Below are 15,007 nucleotides of genomic sequence, written 5' to 3'. Positions count from 1 at the left end.
ACGCTTAATATCACAAAACAAAGCTAATAACGTATACAGTCGATTATCAATAATTATATTAACATAAAACAATTATCAAGAACAAAAGAATGAATCAAAAATCATATCAAATTCGATTTTACACAAATTTCAAGTTTTCACTTCGAAATTTTCATATACATACTCCTCCAACATTCTTAAATACCAACCCATAATCAAAAACGAAATTAAAACAAAAAAATTCGAAGACCCACTTAATTTTTTTCGGAAAATAAAGATAAAAGATGGATTTGGGATGCATGTGTTTATATGAGTTGTAGAAAAATGAAGGAGAAGGGGATTGTTAAACGAAGAAAGGGAGGTTGGCCAGAAAAAGAAAGAAATTAGCCGGAAAAAAAGATGCAAGAAAGAGGCAGGGGGAGAGGAAAGGGGAGGGGCGGGGCGGGGAGGGGCGGGGCGGGGAAAAGTGACAGATGGGGTGGGGGGTAACGCGTAGGGGTGACGCGTAAGGGGGGTCTGGGGTTTATTTTAATTTATAGTTTTATTTTTATAGAATGCAAAAGTAACCGTTGGATTATTTTTTAAGTAGGTCAATTTGGTGCGTTGGATCTAAATCACACGGATCGATGACCTGACACTAAATTGAACAGTCATCGGTTGTATTTAGAAGTGTGAATTTATATTTGTTCCACTTAGTTTTACATTATGAAAATTAAAATTATAATACTATGATTATTTTATCATTTGATTATAAAATAATATATTATTATAAAATATTATAATATATTTTAACAACTAGTTATCATACTAAAAAAATGGAATGATGATTCTGGTTGATTTAACATAAAAACCACCAAAAATAGTTTGCGGTATAATTAAAGATTATAATTCATTTCTAAAAAAAATTATAATTTGTTAATCTTTTTCTTAAAATATTATATTTTATATGTTATTTTAAAAACTCATTATTTTTTAATAAAAATTGAAATTATAATTTTGATTGATTTTATGATAAATTCTATACCTTATTTAGCATTACGTTTAATTATACCTTATATTTTAAAATAATCGAGATCCAACCGTACATATGTCAAGATCTGTATATTGTAGTGATATGACAAAAATTTTAGAAAAAAATAAATATATTTGGTTTGCCTTTTTAATAGTCAACTAGTAGTTTAACCAGTTCTTCTAACTAGTGTTTAATCCATATTGATGTTTTGATTTTTTAAAACATAAATTTGAATGATCCAACCATACGGATGTCAAGATCTGTATATTTTAGTGATATGACAAAAAATTTAGAAAAAATAAATATATTTGGTTTGCTTTTTTAATAGTCAACTACTAGTTTGACCAGTACTTCTAACTAGTGTTTAATCCCATATTTATGTTTCAAATTTTTAAAACATATTTTTGAATGATCCAACCATACGGATGTCATGATCTGTATATTTTAGTGATATGATAAAAAATTTAGAAAAAATTAAATATATCTGGTTTGCCTTTTTAATAGTCAAAGTAGTTTGACCAGTACTTCTTACTAGTGTTTAATCCCATGATGTTTCGATTTTTTTAAAAATATTTATGAATGATCCAACCGTACGAATGTCAAGATCTATATATTTTAGTGATATGATAAAAAATTTAGAAAAAATAAATATATTTGGTTTGCTTTTTTAATAGTTAACTACTAGTTTGACGAGTACTTCTAACTAGTGTTTAATCCCATATTTATGTTTCAAATTTTTAAAACATATTTTTGAATGATCCAACCATACTGATGTCATGATCTGTATATTTTAGTGATATGACAAAAAATTTGGAAAAAATTAAATATATCTGGTTTGCCTTTTTAATAGTCAAAGTCGTTTGACCAGTACTTCTTACTAGTGTTTAATCCCATGATGTTTCGTTTTTTTTTTAAAATATTTATGAATGATCCAACCATACGGATGTCAAGATCTGTATATTTTAGTGATATGACAAAAAAATTATAAAAAAAAATATCTGGTTTCCCTTTATAATAGTCAAATGGTAGTTTGACCATTACTTCTAACTAGTGTTTAATCCAATATTTATGTTTCTATTTTTTAAATCATATTTTTAAATGATCCAACCATACGCATGTCAAGATCTGTATATTTTAGTGATATGACAAAAAATTTAGAAAAAATAAATATATTTGGTTTGCTTTTTTAATAGTCAACTACTAGTTTGACCAGTACTTCTAACTAGTGTTTAATTCCATATTTATGTTTCAAATTTTTAAAACATATTTTTGAATGATCCAACCATACGGATGTCATGATCTGTATATTTTAGTGATATGACAAAAAATTTAGAAAAAATTAAATATATCTGGTTTGCCTTTTTAATAGTCAAAGTAGTTTGACCAGTACTTCTTACTAGTGTTTAATCCCATGATGTTTCGATTTTTTTAAAAATATTTATGAATGATCCAACCGTACGGATGTCAAGATCTGTATATTTTAGTGATATGACAAAAAATTATAAAAAAAATATATATCTGGTTTGCCTTTATAATAGTCAAATGGTAGTTTGACCATTACTTCTAACTAGTGTTTATTCCCATATTTATGTTTCTATTTTTTAAATCATATTTTTGAATGATCCAACCAAATGGATGTCATGATCTGTATATTTTAGTAATATGACAAAAAATTTAGAAAAAAATAAATATATCTCGTTTGCCTTTTTAATAGTCAAATGGGAGTTTGACCAGTACTTCTACTAGTGTTTAATCCCATATTGATATTTTGATTTTTTTAAATATTTATGAATGATCCAACCGTACGCATGTCAAGATCTGTATATTTTAGTGAAATGACAAAAAATTTAGAAAAAGATAAATATATTTGGTTTGCCTTTTTAATAGTCAAATGGTAGTTTGACCAGTATTTCTAACTAGTGTTTAATCCCTTATTTATGTTTCAAATTTTTAAAACATATTTTTAAATGATCCAACCATACGGATGTCAAGATCTGTATATTTTAGTGATACGACAAAAAGTTTAGAAAAAAATAAATATATTTGGTTTGCCTTTTTAATAGTCAACTACTAGTTGACTGTTAAAATAGTAAACCAAATATTTTTATTTTTTTCTAAAAAATTTATCATGTCACTATAATATATTGATACTGACATTCTTAAGGTTGGATCATTCATAAACATTTTTTTAAAAATCGAAACATTAGTATGAGACTAAAATCTAGTAAGAAGAATTGGTGAAACTAATAGTATTCTGTTAAAATAGGAAACCAAATACATTTATTTTTTCTAAAATATCATATTACTAAAATATATTGATCTTGACATTTGTAAGAAGTACTAGTCGAAAATAATCGAAAATAGTTAAATATATGTAAAAATAATAAAAAGTTAATTATAAGATCTATGATGAATATATTATTACTGTCTATTTACATATTTTAGCAATATTATAAATAATAATTTTATTTTTCTGATTTTTTTTCGAAAAAATTATTTTAAGAAATTGCTTTTTAAAATTTTGAGCTGATATTTGGCTCCAATTTTTTACTCCAATTTTTGGAAAATTGCATTAGGGGAAAGTTCCCTCCAATTTTCACAAGAAGAAAACAAGGTTAATTACAACCGATTTGAATTCGACCCCGTCTAAATTTGACTACAGGTGGTCAAACGGTTTTGAAATGGCTAAATTCGACTAGCCGCGGTCGAAATTTAGCGGTCGAATTTAATCGGTCAAATTTACAAATAAATTCAACTTCAAATGGTTGAATTAAAAACTGTCGAATTTAAATCGGTCATATTTAGAGTAAAATTCGACCGGAAAAAAATTCGGTTGAATTTAATACTGGAAGGAAAAAAGAGGGAAGTTTCCCGCCAAAAAAATAGTTGTATTTAGGCGGCTGCATTTAGGAGGGGCTGCTAAATACAACCGTTTAGAGTTGTAATAGGTGTCAGTTGTAATTATCCGGTTGTATTTAGGCGGGCCAAAAATAGACCAAATTCGGTTGAATTAAGTAGAGCGGCTATATTCAACCGTTTCCGGTTGTACTTAAATTCAGTTGTATTTAGTCGGTTGTATTTGTTTCTAAATTCAACCGCCTAAATACAACCGTTTTTAAATATGACTGATTTCGGTTGAGTTTAGCCGCGACTCTTAAATTCAACCAGATATGGTTGTATTTAATCCCGGTTGTATTTATGCTTTCATGTAGTGCAACTCTTGATAAAACCAAATATAAGTAAAGAAAACCAAATTGTTGAAAAAAAGTTGGCATATGTACAAGTTGCAACCTGAAGACCCGAGGGTTAAACAATTACAAAGAATCTGCAGAGTGAACTGGGAGGTGGTACTCATCAATGAGCTTGATGGTAGTAATAGACTAATATTCTCAAATTAGTTTCTATAAAATAGTTGTATTTGTGTTGTCTACATTTGTTTAAGGTTTAGTTTCTCTATAAGTTTTTTGAGGTTCTATGGTTTCAACTATGTTTTAGAAGGTGAACAAAAGATGATATATGTGAGTATAACATAGTTTTGCTAAATATCGATATTATCTTGCAGATGCCGCGAGGAAGATAAAGATGCCTATTTATATTACAATCTTTTTGTTCATATACAGGGACAAACAACTGTTTTCTGCACATCAATTTCAGCTCTACCTCATATTTCTTCCCTACAGCTTATTCTTGGAATCAATGTTTATACCCTCCATGGAGATGTGCAGGAGCGACCTTGCTTGAAGGTTTGTATGCCACTGTTTGTTTCAATAGCCCATGTAGAGAAAGTTAATATGGTTCCCTTTTATTGACAGTATCCTTGAGGTAGTTGGAACGTAGTTAATGCGGGATATATTTGTAACAAAGCTATTTATGTTAAAAACACTGAAAAGATAGACTTGGGCACTACTACAAATCTGCTTTTGTATAGCACTTTTTTTAAACCTTGTATAGCGCTTTTCAGCGCTATGCAACACGCCGCTATGCAAGTGGCAATTACTTGTACATCGCTTATTTTGGCGCTTTGTAAGTGTTCCTCTTAGATAGCATTTTAATAAGTGTAATATACGTAAGTGTCGTACAAGTTCATCTTAGTGGATAGCAGTTTTTAAAATGCTATATAAGTTGGAGACCCAAAGTTGTACAACATTTTTTGAAGTGGTATGTAAGGAGCAACACTTACTTGCATAACGCTTCAAAAATGCTATATAAGCATTGGACACATATGCCATCTGCCATCCTGTATAGCACTTTTGAAACTGCTATATTAAGACCTCCTTTTTATAAAAAAAATAATAATTGATATAATTTCACTATTTGTACACATTTGCTATTTTTTGAAAATCCCTAAAATACAATCCAACCTCGCTAATTACAAAAAATGTAAACTCAAATTCCAATCAATCACACAAACTGAACTTATAAAATAAAAAGATTTGAAATCAATCATAAACTTTCATAATGATTTAAAAATCTCCCGCAGAGTAACAATTAAATAACAACCAGAAAACATCACTAGATCTAGATCTCAAACAACTGTATTTCGATATTTACTACAAGCCAGCAAGTAGGATACGATAAAAAACTACATATTCAAAAGTTTTCCTTCAGATACCGGTTGTAAAAGAATCCTGCCCAATTATCTCGGAAGTGGAGCATTTTTTCATGAGAATAGCACATGAGTCTGTTAGAAAGAGTGAACTGCACACAAGAAAATTATAAAAAATCAATAAATGATGTTAAAATATAGTTGGCTTCTTTTTACTATTAGCAATGTTAGGGTCACTTACATTTACACTTATACTCGTTTCACTGGAACGCAACACATCTTCAATAAAACATCCCACGTAATGTTCACAAAAAATACCGTCATTTGGAAGTTGATTAGGGCATTGTGCATAACAATAATCATATATCACTACCTTATTGTAACAACAATGTTGGACATGCTTCAATTTAATAAACAACATTTTATAAGGTCCTTGCTTGGCTCCTGTTCTAAAAAATACTCAGTACCTAACGAACTAACAAGTCTATCAAATTCATTAGAAAAACTACACTATGAAAAGAATTAGGCTACTCTATATATATGTACACAATTTTTATAAAATACAAACACATATATACAACTGAAAACTATCTATCTTGTTTAAAAATATTTTTTAAATATTTGGTTAATCATATAAGTAAATTTATATTAGATTTCATAATAAAAAAGAATAAAGCTAATATATACATATACGTATTTATTAGAAGCGTAGCACTAAATATTTATTATATAAAATATTTATATTTTAAATATATTTATCTAGATAAATATTTGAAAAAGCTATAATTGCTATAAGATTAAATTTTCAGAAGACACCTATTAATTTTAAAATACAAATATTAATACGGAAGTTAAAGTGAACTTTCGCCATGATGAATATAAAATACAAATATTAATGGATAGTAAAACCCATATCACAGGGGTTGTAATATTTAAGGGCATCATTAGTGTTTACCTGTATGTTTGTCCATTTAAAAGTGTTATATGCCATCTTTGTATAAGTTTTTCCACGTCCAGTCCCAAAAGAAACCAAGGCCCTCAATAGAAAATATATTTGACATAAGAAATAAGCATTAATCTTTATAAATACGATCTGCAAGTTATTAACTACATATTTCTACTTACGTTTCTATAAGTGCCTTCAAATTCTTGTATTTTACTATGGTGGCCTTTGGAGCTGGATCCATAAAGTAAATGCTCTCGGTTTTTATATTTATGGCAACCAAGACCCAATGTTCTCTAAAAATTGTTTATTAATAATTACATGAAATTAAATAAACTTATATAGTGACACAAAAAATGTAACTTACGAAATATTATAAGGCACAAAAAGTAAGTGCTCTTTATCAACATATCCCAGCATAAACTTTGCCAAACTCGATGAAGCCTTGGAATTATCCGATAAGTAACACACGACATGGGGTGAAGCAAAAGAAAACTTTGCTCCCATGTTTTCATTTTTGGATAAATAGACCTCACATAAATACCTAAGAAAAAACATGATTAGAAAAAAATAGGTGCAAAAAAGAGATCCATGAAATTTGTTTTTGTATTACCTAATGTAGAACGTCAGGCTTGAAGCACTTAACCATTGCTCATTCAGTACCTCCAAAACATTCTCCTTATTAATATGCTCGGTCCAAGGGTCTCCATCCCAAAAAGGTCCCTTTTCAATCTCTACATCTGAAACACGATGAAATATAATAGCAAGACGAACCATTTCCACAACTCCGTCATGTGAAACATCTGGTGCGAGAGGATAACCTAATTGTTTCGAAGAAACTGCAGTGATAGACTCAACTGTTTTCTCCCTTTCTTTATCCTTAACCTTTTCCTGGCCAACCTCTTTAACCCTTTCTCAGTTTTTTTCTTTATTTAAGATTTTTGGAGGTGTCTAGAAAAGAGTAACATAAAACTGAATATCAGACAAGATAAGCATGAGGATTAAAACAAATTTAAAGTAAATATCAACCTCTAGTTTCATTGAGACCAATTTGCGTGGCCATGCAAGAAAATATCCTGGAGCATCTCCAATAAGGTAGGCCTCGTCACAAGCTCGAGGTAATTGAGTATTAACCTCTGATGGTACCGCCACCTCAAGCTGCACCCTCACATATCCTTCTTCCAATGGAACACCATGAAGCATTGTATCATCCAGATCATTCCACAAGGTCCCTCTCCCAACATATCTACGACCGGGATCTAGGTACAAAAAGCAAGGATTTTTTCCCTGTAATTGCAGATATTAACAAAAATTATAGTTAAACTAAATTAGCAGAACCATAAGTACAAAGGTGACCAAGAGCACATTATAATACTCCCATGTATTATAATACTAAGTCATTGTGCTACTTATATAGTCATACATGCCTGTTTTATATTAATTATAAGGATAACTTTATACCTCAGGAAGGTCTTCACTTGCAACAGCTTCATCAGCATTATGATCATCGCACTGATCACTATAAACATCATCATCCATGTCAAAGTTATCGGTATGGCTGGAACCTCCAGATTGCAAACCCGGAATATACCCCTTGCATTTTAACTCCTTGATTCATTTTTCAAAACAAAAACATCATTTTTCAACTTAGCCAACTCACTCACAGATGTTGCTGCTCGCAACGAGGTCTTATTTACACCCCATCCTAAACCTTTTACTCGTCCTGAATACTCTAATGGTATTAACTGAGCAAGTAGGTCATCAGTTCCAGTATTTGTAAGCTCGTGTTCGTGCAACTGATTTGATATGGCAACCTGATAATATTTGATAAAATTTCAAATATATTATTAATTTTTGCAAGTATGATAGAGGTCTATCAATAATTAGTGAAAAGGAGAGATAAAGTATATATTACCACATCCTTAAGAACTTGTTGTGCAAGATCATCCACTACCCCACTAGAATTTCTCCTAGCATATTCCCATGCGTCTAAACGAGTCACAATAAGGTCCTTCTCTCCGGCTTTAATTTTTTCAGCAATCGGAACATTATTTTATTGCAGAACAAAGTAATGACAATCACAGTTGATGCTATACATGAGATAATAATGTTAATTTTAAAGATATTCAAAAAAGGCTTCCAAGTCACAAGAAATAGTATTCCAACCAGGATAATTAGTATACTAAAGATATTTAGTATTCCTAAATATCATGTAATACATAACTGAACATTATTTAAATTTATACACTTAATTTAAATACCCAAGGCATGGATATATATCGATTAGTTTAAGGTTTAAGCAATGAATTAAACTATACTCTGCACTTAATTTACAGTAACGTAAAATGTGTAAAGGTAATGTTGAAATACCCAAGAAAGAAGACATATTACACAGTAAAGTTGTCCACATTTCCACTTCTTTGCAGACTACCATTTTAAGTTAAAGCTTATTATGTTCAAAAATAAATTTATCATTGATAGGAAGCTGCAGAAAGGATCTAGTTTCACTAAATCTGTTCAGGTATGTTGTTCACTGAAAGCCATATGGGGGCTTTTATTATGTACAGGGAATTAAAGAATGTAAATGCATAAATGGGATCACTTCCTGTATGAGAACATAAACTTATCAGGCATCCCATATATGTTCACGACTCTACGGTTGGGGTGGCAATAATTTATTGAACTTGCTTTCAAACTAAACTTACAGTTATCTCTCTTATACGCGCGTGGCCAACATATGCCTTCTTGTATCTTGCCTCTATCCCTTCTGCTCGCTCTGCATTTTGTTTACTTCTTTCCTACAATTAGATTGGTATTAAAATATATTACACGATCATGTATATAGCTGTTAGATCATGTATTGGGCATCAGATTATGTAACTATTTCTATCACCTAGGATTTAAACTTTCATTCATCACAAATCATGATACAAACGTACAAGCCAAGCTTATTATATTGCATAATTACACTACTAATTTGAGAAAATAAAGTAAGTAACCAATGAGTAAAGAATATATTTACCAAAAAACCTTCTTTCATTGAGGTTGCCACAAACTCTTTCCAGTAAGGGGCCACCGAGGAAAAGTGTGCATATAAGGGAGGTGGCTCCACAGAATAGTTAGCATTTTTGCCTCTAGCTAATTTTCTTAATCTAGTTCTAAATTGTCGATGGAGGGCACCTGCACGAGAAATAATTTTTTCCTTATGTTCTTCTTCAAAGCCATGAAAAGTTTCCTCCATATTACACATATTCATATATATCCAATTTTAAAAAAAACAAAGAAACTATAGATCATAAGTATGTAAAGAAATTTACTGGAAAATAATTCAGTATGCAGAATCTAAATGTTACTGTATGAGCAATCAGGATAAAATAAAACAACCAAATAAAATCTAATATGCAACAAAATTTATTATTTTGTACCTTAATTTCATCCCACAATGTTTCTTTCATATTAATTAAATCTTTTTTTCTCCAATCCTCACATATTATTGGAAAATTTCATCTTGCATAAGATCCGACAAAATAAGACAGGGTCATAGACTCTCTACCAATCGGTTGTCCCAACTCATTCCAGTTCACCTAATAATATAATGAGGAATAAGTAGTAGAATAGGCAGTATTGTGAAATTTATATAGCAATTTACAATATCAGTCTTTAACTATAAAAAATAATGTACAATTTGTCATTTACCTTTTGTATAATCCCTTTAGTCCTTGCTTTCTTGACCTTGAGCATGTTTACTATCCCACGCCTCGCACGTTTCTGTTTAACACCAATATCATTTGTGCCATCGGTGTCATTTGTACCTTGAGATCCAGAAGCCATAATCCTAAACAAAAAGCATTTAATAGAATACTAAGAAAACTGGACTAGTACCATAGAGTGATATAACAAAAAAATTAATATTAATTTGACAGATTTTTTTAACTAGTGTAAATATTACCATATATTTAAATAACACACAAAAGGTTATTTTGAAAGAAAAATTTATAGTAAATTTTACACACATTTCTTAGCTTTACTTTTCCGCTTGCATTTTTTAATAGGCTTTGATCTTTTGTGTCCATGCACATTAAGAAATTCTGGGTTCACATATTCTCCCTCGTCATGATCAGTCCTAGAATAATAACATTCATCATCATCATCGTTCATGGCTGTGGAAATATTGGCTCTAACAAAAGGATCATCCACGACATCGTCTTCATCGTCTACACCATCACTAACTTGATTGTTATTGTTGAGCTTGTTAGATAACACAACAATTGACCACTTCTTATCAATTGGATCAGTAACATAGAAAACCTGTTGTGCTTGTGATGCCATTATGAAAGAATCATCTTTATACCCCCACCTTGGTAAGATCAACACGTATGAACCCTGACTCTTCATCATGTACACCACTGACATTGTTAACCCAATTGCAATAAAAAACTGGCACCCTAAAGCAAACGTAATCTAACTCCCAAATATTCTTAATTCTTCCAAAATAAGTGGTATTAGCCAAAACTGGATCTGTGTCATTACTTGACTGATGTAGTGCCGTTGCTATAATTGCAACTCCACTATTCTGCATTGTGCTTGTTGCATCATGTTCACTTGTGTAAAAGGTATATCCATTTATGAGATAATATTTGTAAGAATACACAAATGAATCAGGACCACTTGACAACCATTTAATCCTATCCGATATTGATTCACTATTTTTAAGTAACTCATTGGTGACATGATTCTTGAACCAATCAATGAATGTGCGATTGTGCTCAACTTCAATCCAATTAGCACCTCTCTCTGGATGTTCTAACGTGATAGTCTTCTTATGTAGATCTACAAAGGGAACAACATCAACCGTGTTGTATAGAACACAAAGATGCACTCGATGCCATTGTGCACGATCGATCTCTACTTGTTGACCTCCAGTTACACCTTCACCATCAATTCTACCACTGTGGCGATTAACTGGCAAACCAATAACATCAACATTTGGGATAAATTCTGACCAAAGCTCTATTGCTTCCTCTATTAGGTAGCGTTCTGCTATGCAACCCTCTGGTCGAGACCTATTCATCACATATTCTTTCAAAATTTTCAAATATCGCTCTACTGGGTACATCCATCTCATACGCGCAGGACCACACATCCTAGTCTCATAAATCAGGTGAAGAGTAAAGTGAACCATGATATCAAAGATAGATGGTGGGAAATACATCTCAACCTCATAAAGTGTCTCTACAATTTGTCATTGTAGATACGATAACCTTCTTGGATCAATGACCTTGCTACTCAATGACTTGAAGAACCAGCACAACTTTGTGATTGTTACCCTAACCATTTTCGGCAAGATGGGTCGTAAGACAATCAATAACTAATTCTTCATGATGACATGACAATCATGGGATTTTAAACCCATTAATTTTAGTTCATTTAAATCCACAAGATTTTTTATGTTTGATGAGTATCCCTCAGGTACCTTCACAGAATGAAGTGTTTGTAATAAGATATTTTTCTCATTCCTCGACAGAGTATAAGCTGCAGGGGGCAAATAAGGTTTTTTGCCTTCAACTTCTACGGGGGCTAGTTCGCTTCTTATTCCCATGTCTATCATGTCCATTCTTGCACTCAAACCATCTTTTATTTTACCCAGGACACCCAACAAAGTACCAATTAGGCTGTCAAACACATTTTTTTGTACATGCATAAGATCAATAAAATGTCTAAATTAAGGTCCTTCCAATAAGGCAATTCAAAGAAGATTGAACGCTTCTTCCAACCCTTAGAAGGAACATCTTTTACGAATTTCTTTCCAAACTCTATGTTTATATTTTCAACCTCTTTAAACACTTCAAGGCCCGACCGTATACGAGGAGGACCTCATTTTTCAACTTCATCATTGAATGCCATTGTCATATTTCTATATATATATTATTCGAGTCTAACCACCACCTATACCCCATATAAACACACTTCTTACAATTCTTTAATCGGACATTATCCGTCTTATCACCACATAAAGCACATACATCATAACCTTTCACACTATATCCAGATAGATTGTTATAAGCGGGAAAATCACTTATAGTTCCAAACAACATGGCCTTTAACCTAAAATGATCATTTCTATAACGATCTTCTACTTCAATACCCTCTTCCCATAGTAGCTTCAAATCCTCAATCAAAGGTGCCAAATATACATCAATATCATTACCAGGTTGTATAGGACCATATATTAAGGTAGACATCATCATATATTTACGCTTCATACAGAGCGACGACACCAAATTATAAACAATTAGAATGACAGGCCAAGTACTATGAGAACTACTTTGGAGACGGTGAGGATTCATTCCATCGGTTGAAAGTGCTAAGCGAAGATTTCTTGGTTCCTTCCCAAAGTCCCGATGTACATCATCAAATGTCTTCCACTGAGGTGAATCAGCAGGGTGTCTCAACATTCCATCTTTAATTCTCCCATTGTGATGCCATGTTAAATGTTTTGAATCTTCAGGACTAGCATACAACCGCATCAATCTGGGTATTATTGGGAAGTACCACATGACCTTGGACGGGGAATTTCCATCCTTAAATCGTTTTAAATGACACTTTGGACATTCATCCAACATTTCATACTCTTTTGGGTAAAGAATACAATCATTTTGGCACGCATGAATTCGGTTGTGTACTAATCCAATGGATTTGAGCATTTGTTTAGCTGCATAAGCTCTACGAGGGAGAACATTACCATCCGACAAAAGTTCACTAACAGCTGTGAGCATCTCCATCAAGAACGTATCAGAAATTTGATGACCAACTTTTAGGTTATATAGAGTCAACACAGCTGATAATCTAGAAGCCTTAGTGCACCCAGGCCATAAAGATAAAGCAACATCGTTCTTTAACTCCTCATACATATCAGGATGATCACGTAATTCATCATTAATGATGTTAGGGATATCCTTTTCAACACTAGAACTACCACCCTGAGCATCTTCCATAAAATCGGTATCAACTGTATCTACAAATTGATAATCAAATTTAAAGTTACCAGAGTTATTTTCTCCTCTCTCTTCCCCATGATATGTCTAGCGGGTATAGGTTTTCTCAAAACCATGAAACATCATGTGGTCATGCAACTCGTTTGGACCATTAACTTCAATAATATTCAAACATTTCGTACACGGGCATAAGATGAAATTAATATTCTTGGAATTTTCTGCCACAAGCTTACAAAACTGTTTGACACCAGCTTTGTATTCTTCCGACATCCGATGTGCTTTTATCCATTTACGATCCATAAGAACACTAATAAATATACAACCTCAAGTTTTATGTTATACAATTTAGTATCAAATTAAATTTATATAAGGCAAAGAAAAAATTGATACTAAGTACATACATACAAATATTTCATGAAATAAATAAACAAATTCTGACCAATTAACGCTGATATAGCCGGTATACCCATTTTTACATATATCTCGAGATTAAACAAAATTTCAATATGATTTTAATTTAGTATTTTCAGTTCAATTATAACTATTCTGGAATCTTGATTACGTCCAAATGCATGCTCTTATCAACCAACACAAGCAGAGAGCATAGACATTATTCAATAAACTTTTATCTGCTGGAAATTGTACAATTGTCAAATGGATTGAAAATTACAGCTTCTGAACATGTCAAGAACTATAAAAGCCAACAAGGACATTATAATTTCAGATTTTGCACATGGCCCCTTCTGTTCAAAGCCTAAAGGGACCATCCGTCCCTAAAATAGGATGATACGAAATCCTAAAAAACTGGTTTTAAGTTTTGCAGGTTTTTCTTTATATTAATTACTGAGAGTGATAACAGACCTAATTCTTGAAAGTTCATATACCACATAATGAGTAAATCAATTATTACTGACAAATAGAAATCTGCACAAATATTTATTTGTGTGTGTGCATCGAATCTTGACAAAAAAAGTAATCCAATACAGGTTCTGAGGTATTGAAAGAAAATCATTAACTGTAAGGTTTACATAGCTAGGTTAGCAACCTGACGAGATGCATTTATATATGGAATAGTAGTTGTCAATTTTGTCTCTACTTCCAACAAAATTATAAACACTTGTGTTAATGACACATGATATCTACTTGTGAACCAACTAGCCATACCATTCATTTGAAGCTTGCTTAATTTTACCTTTCTATTTTTGTGTAACAATAATGGTCTAACAACTGTGAAGCCGGCCACATACACTAATTAACATATATCTAGAAATGTAATAAAGGAAGGAATGAAAATTATAAGACTTCACTCAAGAAATAGTACAAATTTTATTTAGTTCCTTCTTAATTCATTCAAAAAAAACAACACAAGTCTAGAGAACATACCTAATTCTACTTTTAGTTGAGAGAACAGTTTAAGGATCAATATCCTATTCTCTTGTAACATAAAAGCTGAATACTTGGTCCAAATACCTGAATTGGCTTCTGACGGAAAATAAAATTACAAAAATTACAAAAAGTTATTTAGACATTGG

The 15,007-nt window shown here is 31.6% G+C and overlaps 1 protein-coding gene across 1 annotated transcript; it reads right to left on the bottom strand.

Annotated features, from left to right (window-relative positions):
* Positions 1-11,762: 11,762 nt before the first annotated feature.
* On the bottom strand, positions 11,763-13,745 carry LOC141661201 (uncharacterized). The gene is made up of 4 exons (XM_074468185.1): positions 13,589-13,745; positions 12,433-13,495; positions 11,954-12,152; positions 11,763-11,807 (listed from the first exon to the last, which is right to left on the bottom strand). The coding sequence occupies exons 1-4, from the start codon at positions 13,743-13,745 to the stop codon at positions 11,763-11,765; spliced, it is 1,464 nt and encodes a 487-aa protein (XP_074324286.1).
* Between the last annotated feature and the right edge of the window lie 1,262 nt (positions 13,746-15,007).

Source organism: Apium graveolens, chromosome 5 (assembly GCF_009905375.1).
Source record: "Apium graveolens cultivar Ventura chromosome 5, ASM990537v1, whole genome shotgun sequence".
In the NCBI taxonomy this organism is placed as follows: domain Eukaryota; kingdom Viridiplantae; phylum Streptophyta; class Magnoliopsida; order Apiales; family Apiaceae; genus Apium; species Apium graveolens.
Note: the sequence above shows the minus strand (reverse complement) of the source record. Positions and strands in the feature narration are given on the sequence as shown.

Excerpts from the sequence above, each read along its gene's own strand:
- LOC141661201 (XM_074468185.1), bottom strand. The coding sequence starts at position 13,745 with ATGTCGGAAGAATACAAAGCTGGTGTCAAACAGTTTTGTAAGCTTGTG. Across the intron at positions 13,496-13,588 it reads TGACCACATGATGTTTCATG|ATACAGTTGATACCGATTTT; the intron begins GTTTTGAGAAAA and ends ATCAATTTGTAG. Across the intron at positions 12,153-12,432 it reads AAGAAGTGTGTTTATATGGG|CCTAATTGGTACTTTGTTGG; the intron begins GTATAGGTGGTG and ends TGTGTTTGACAG.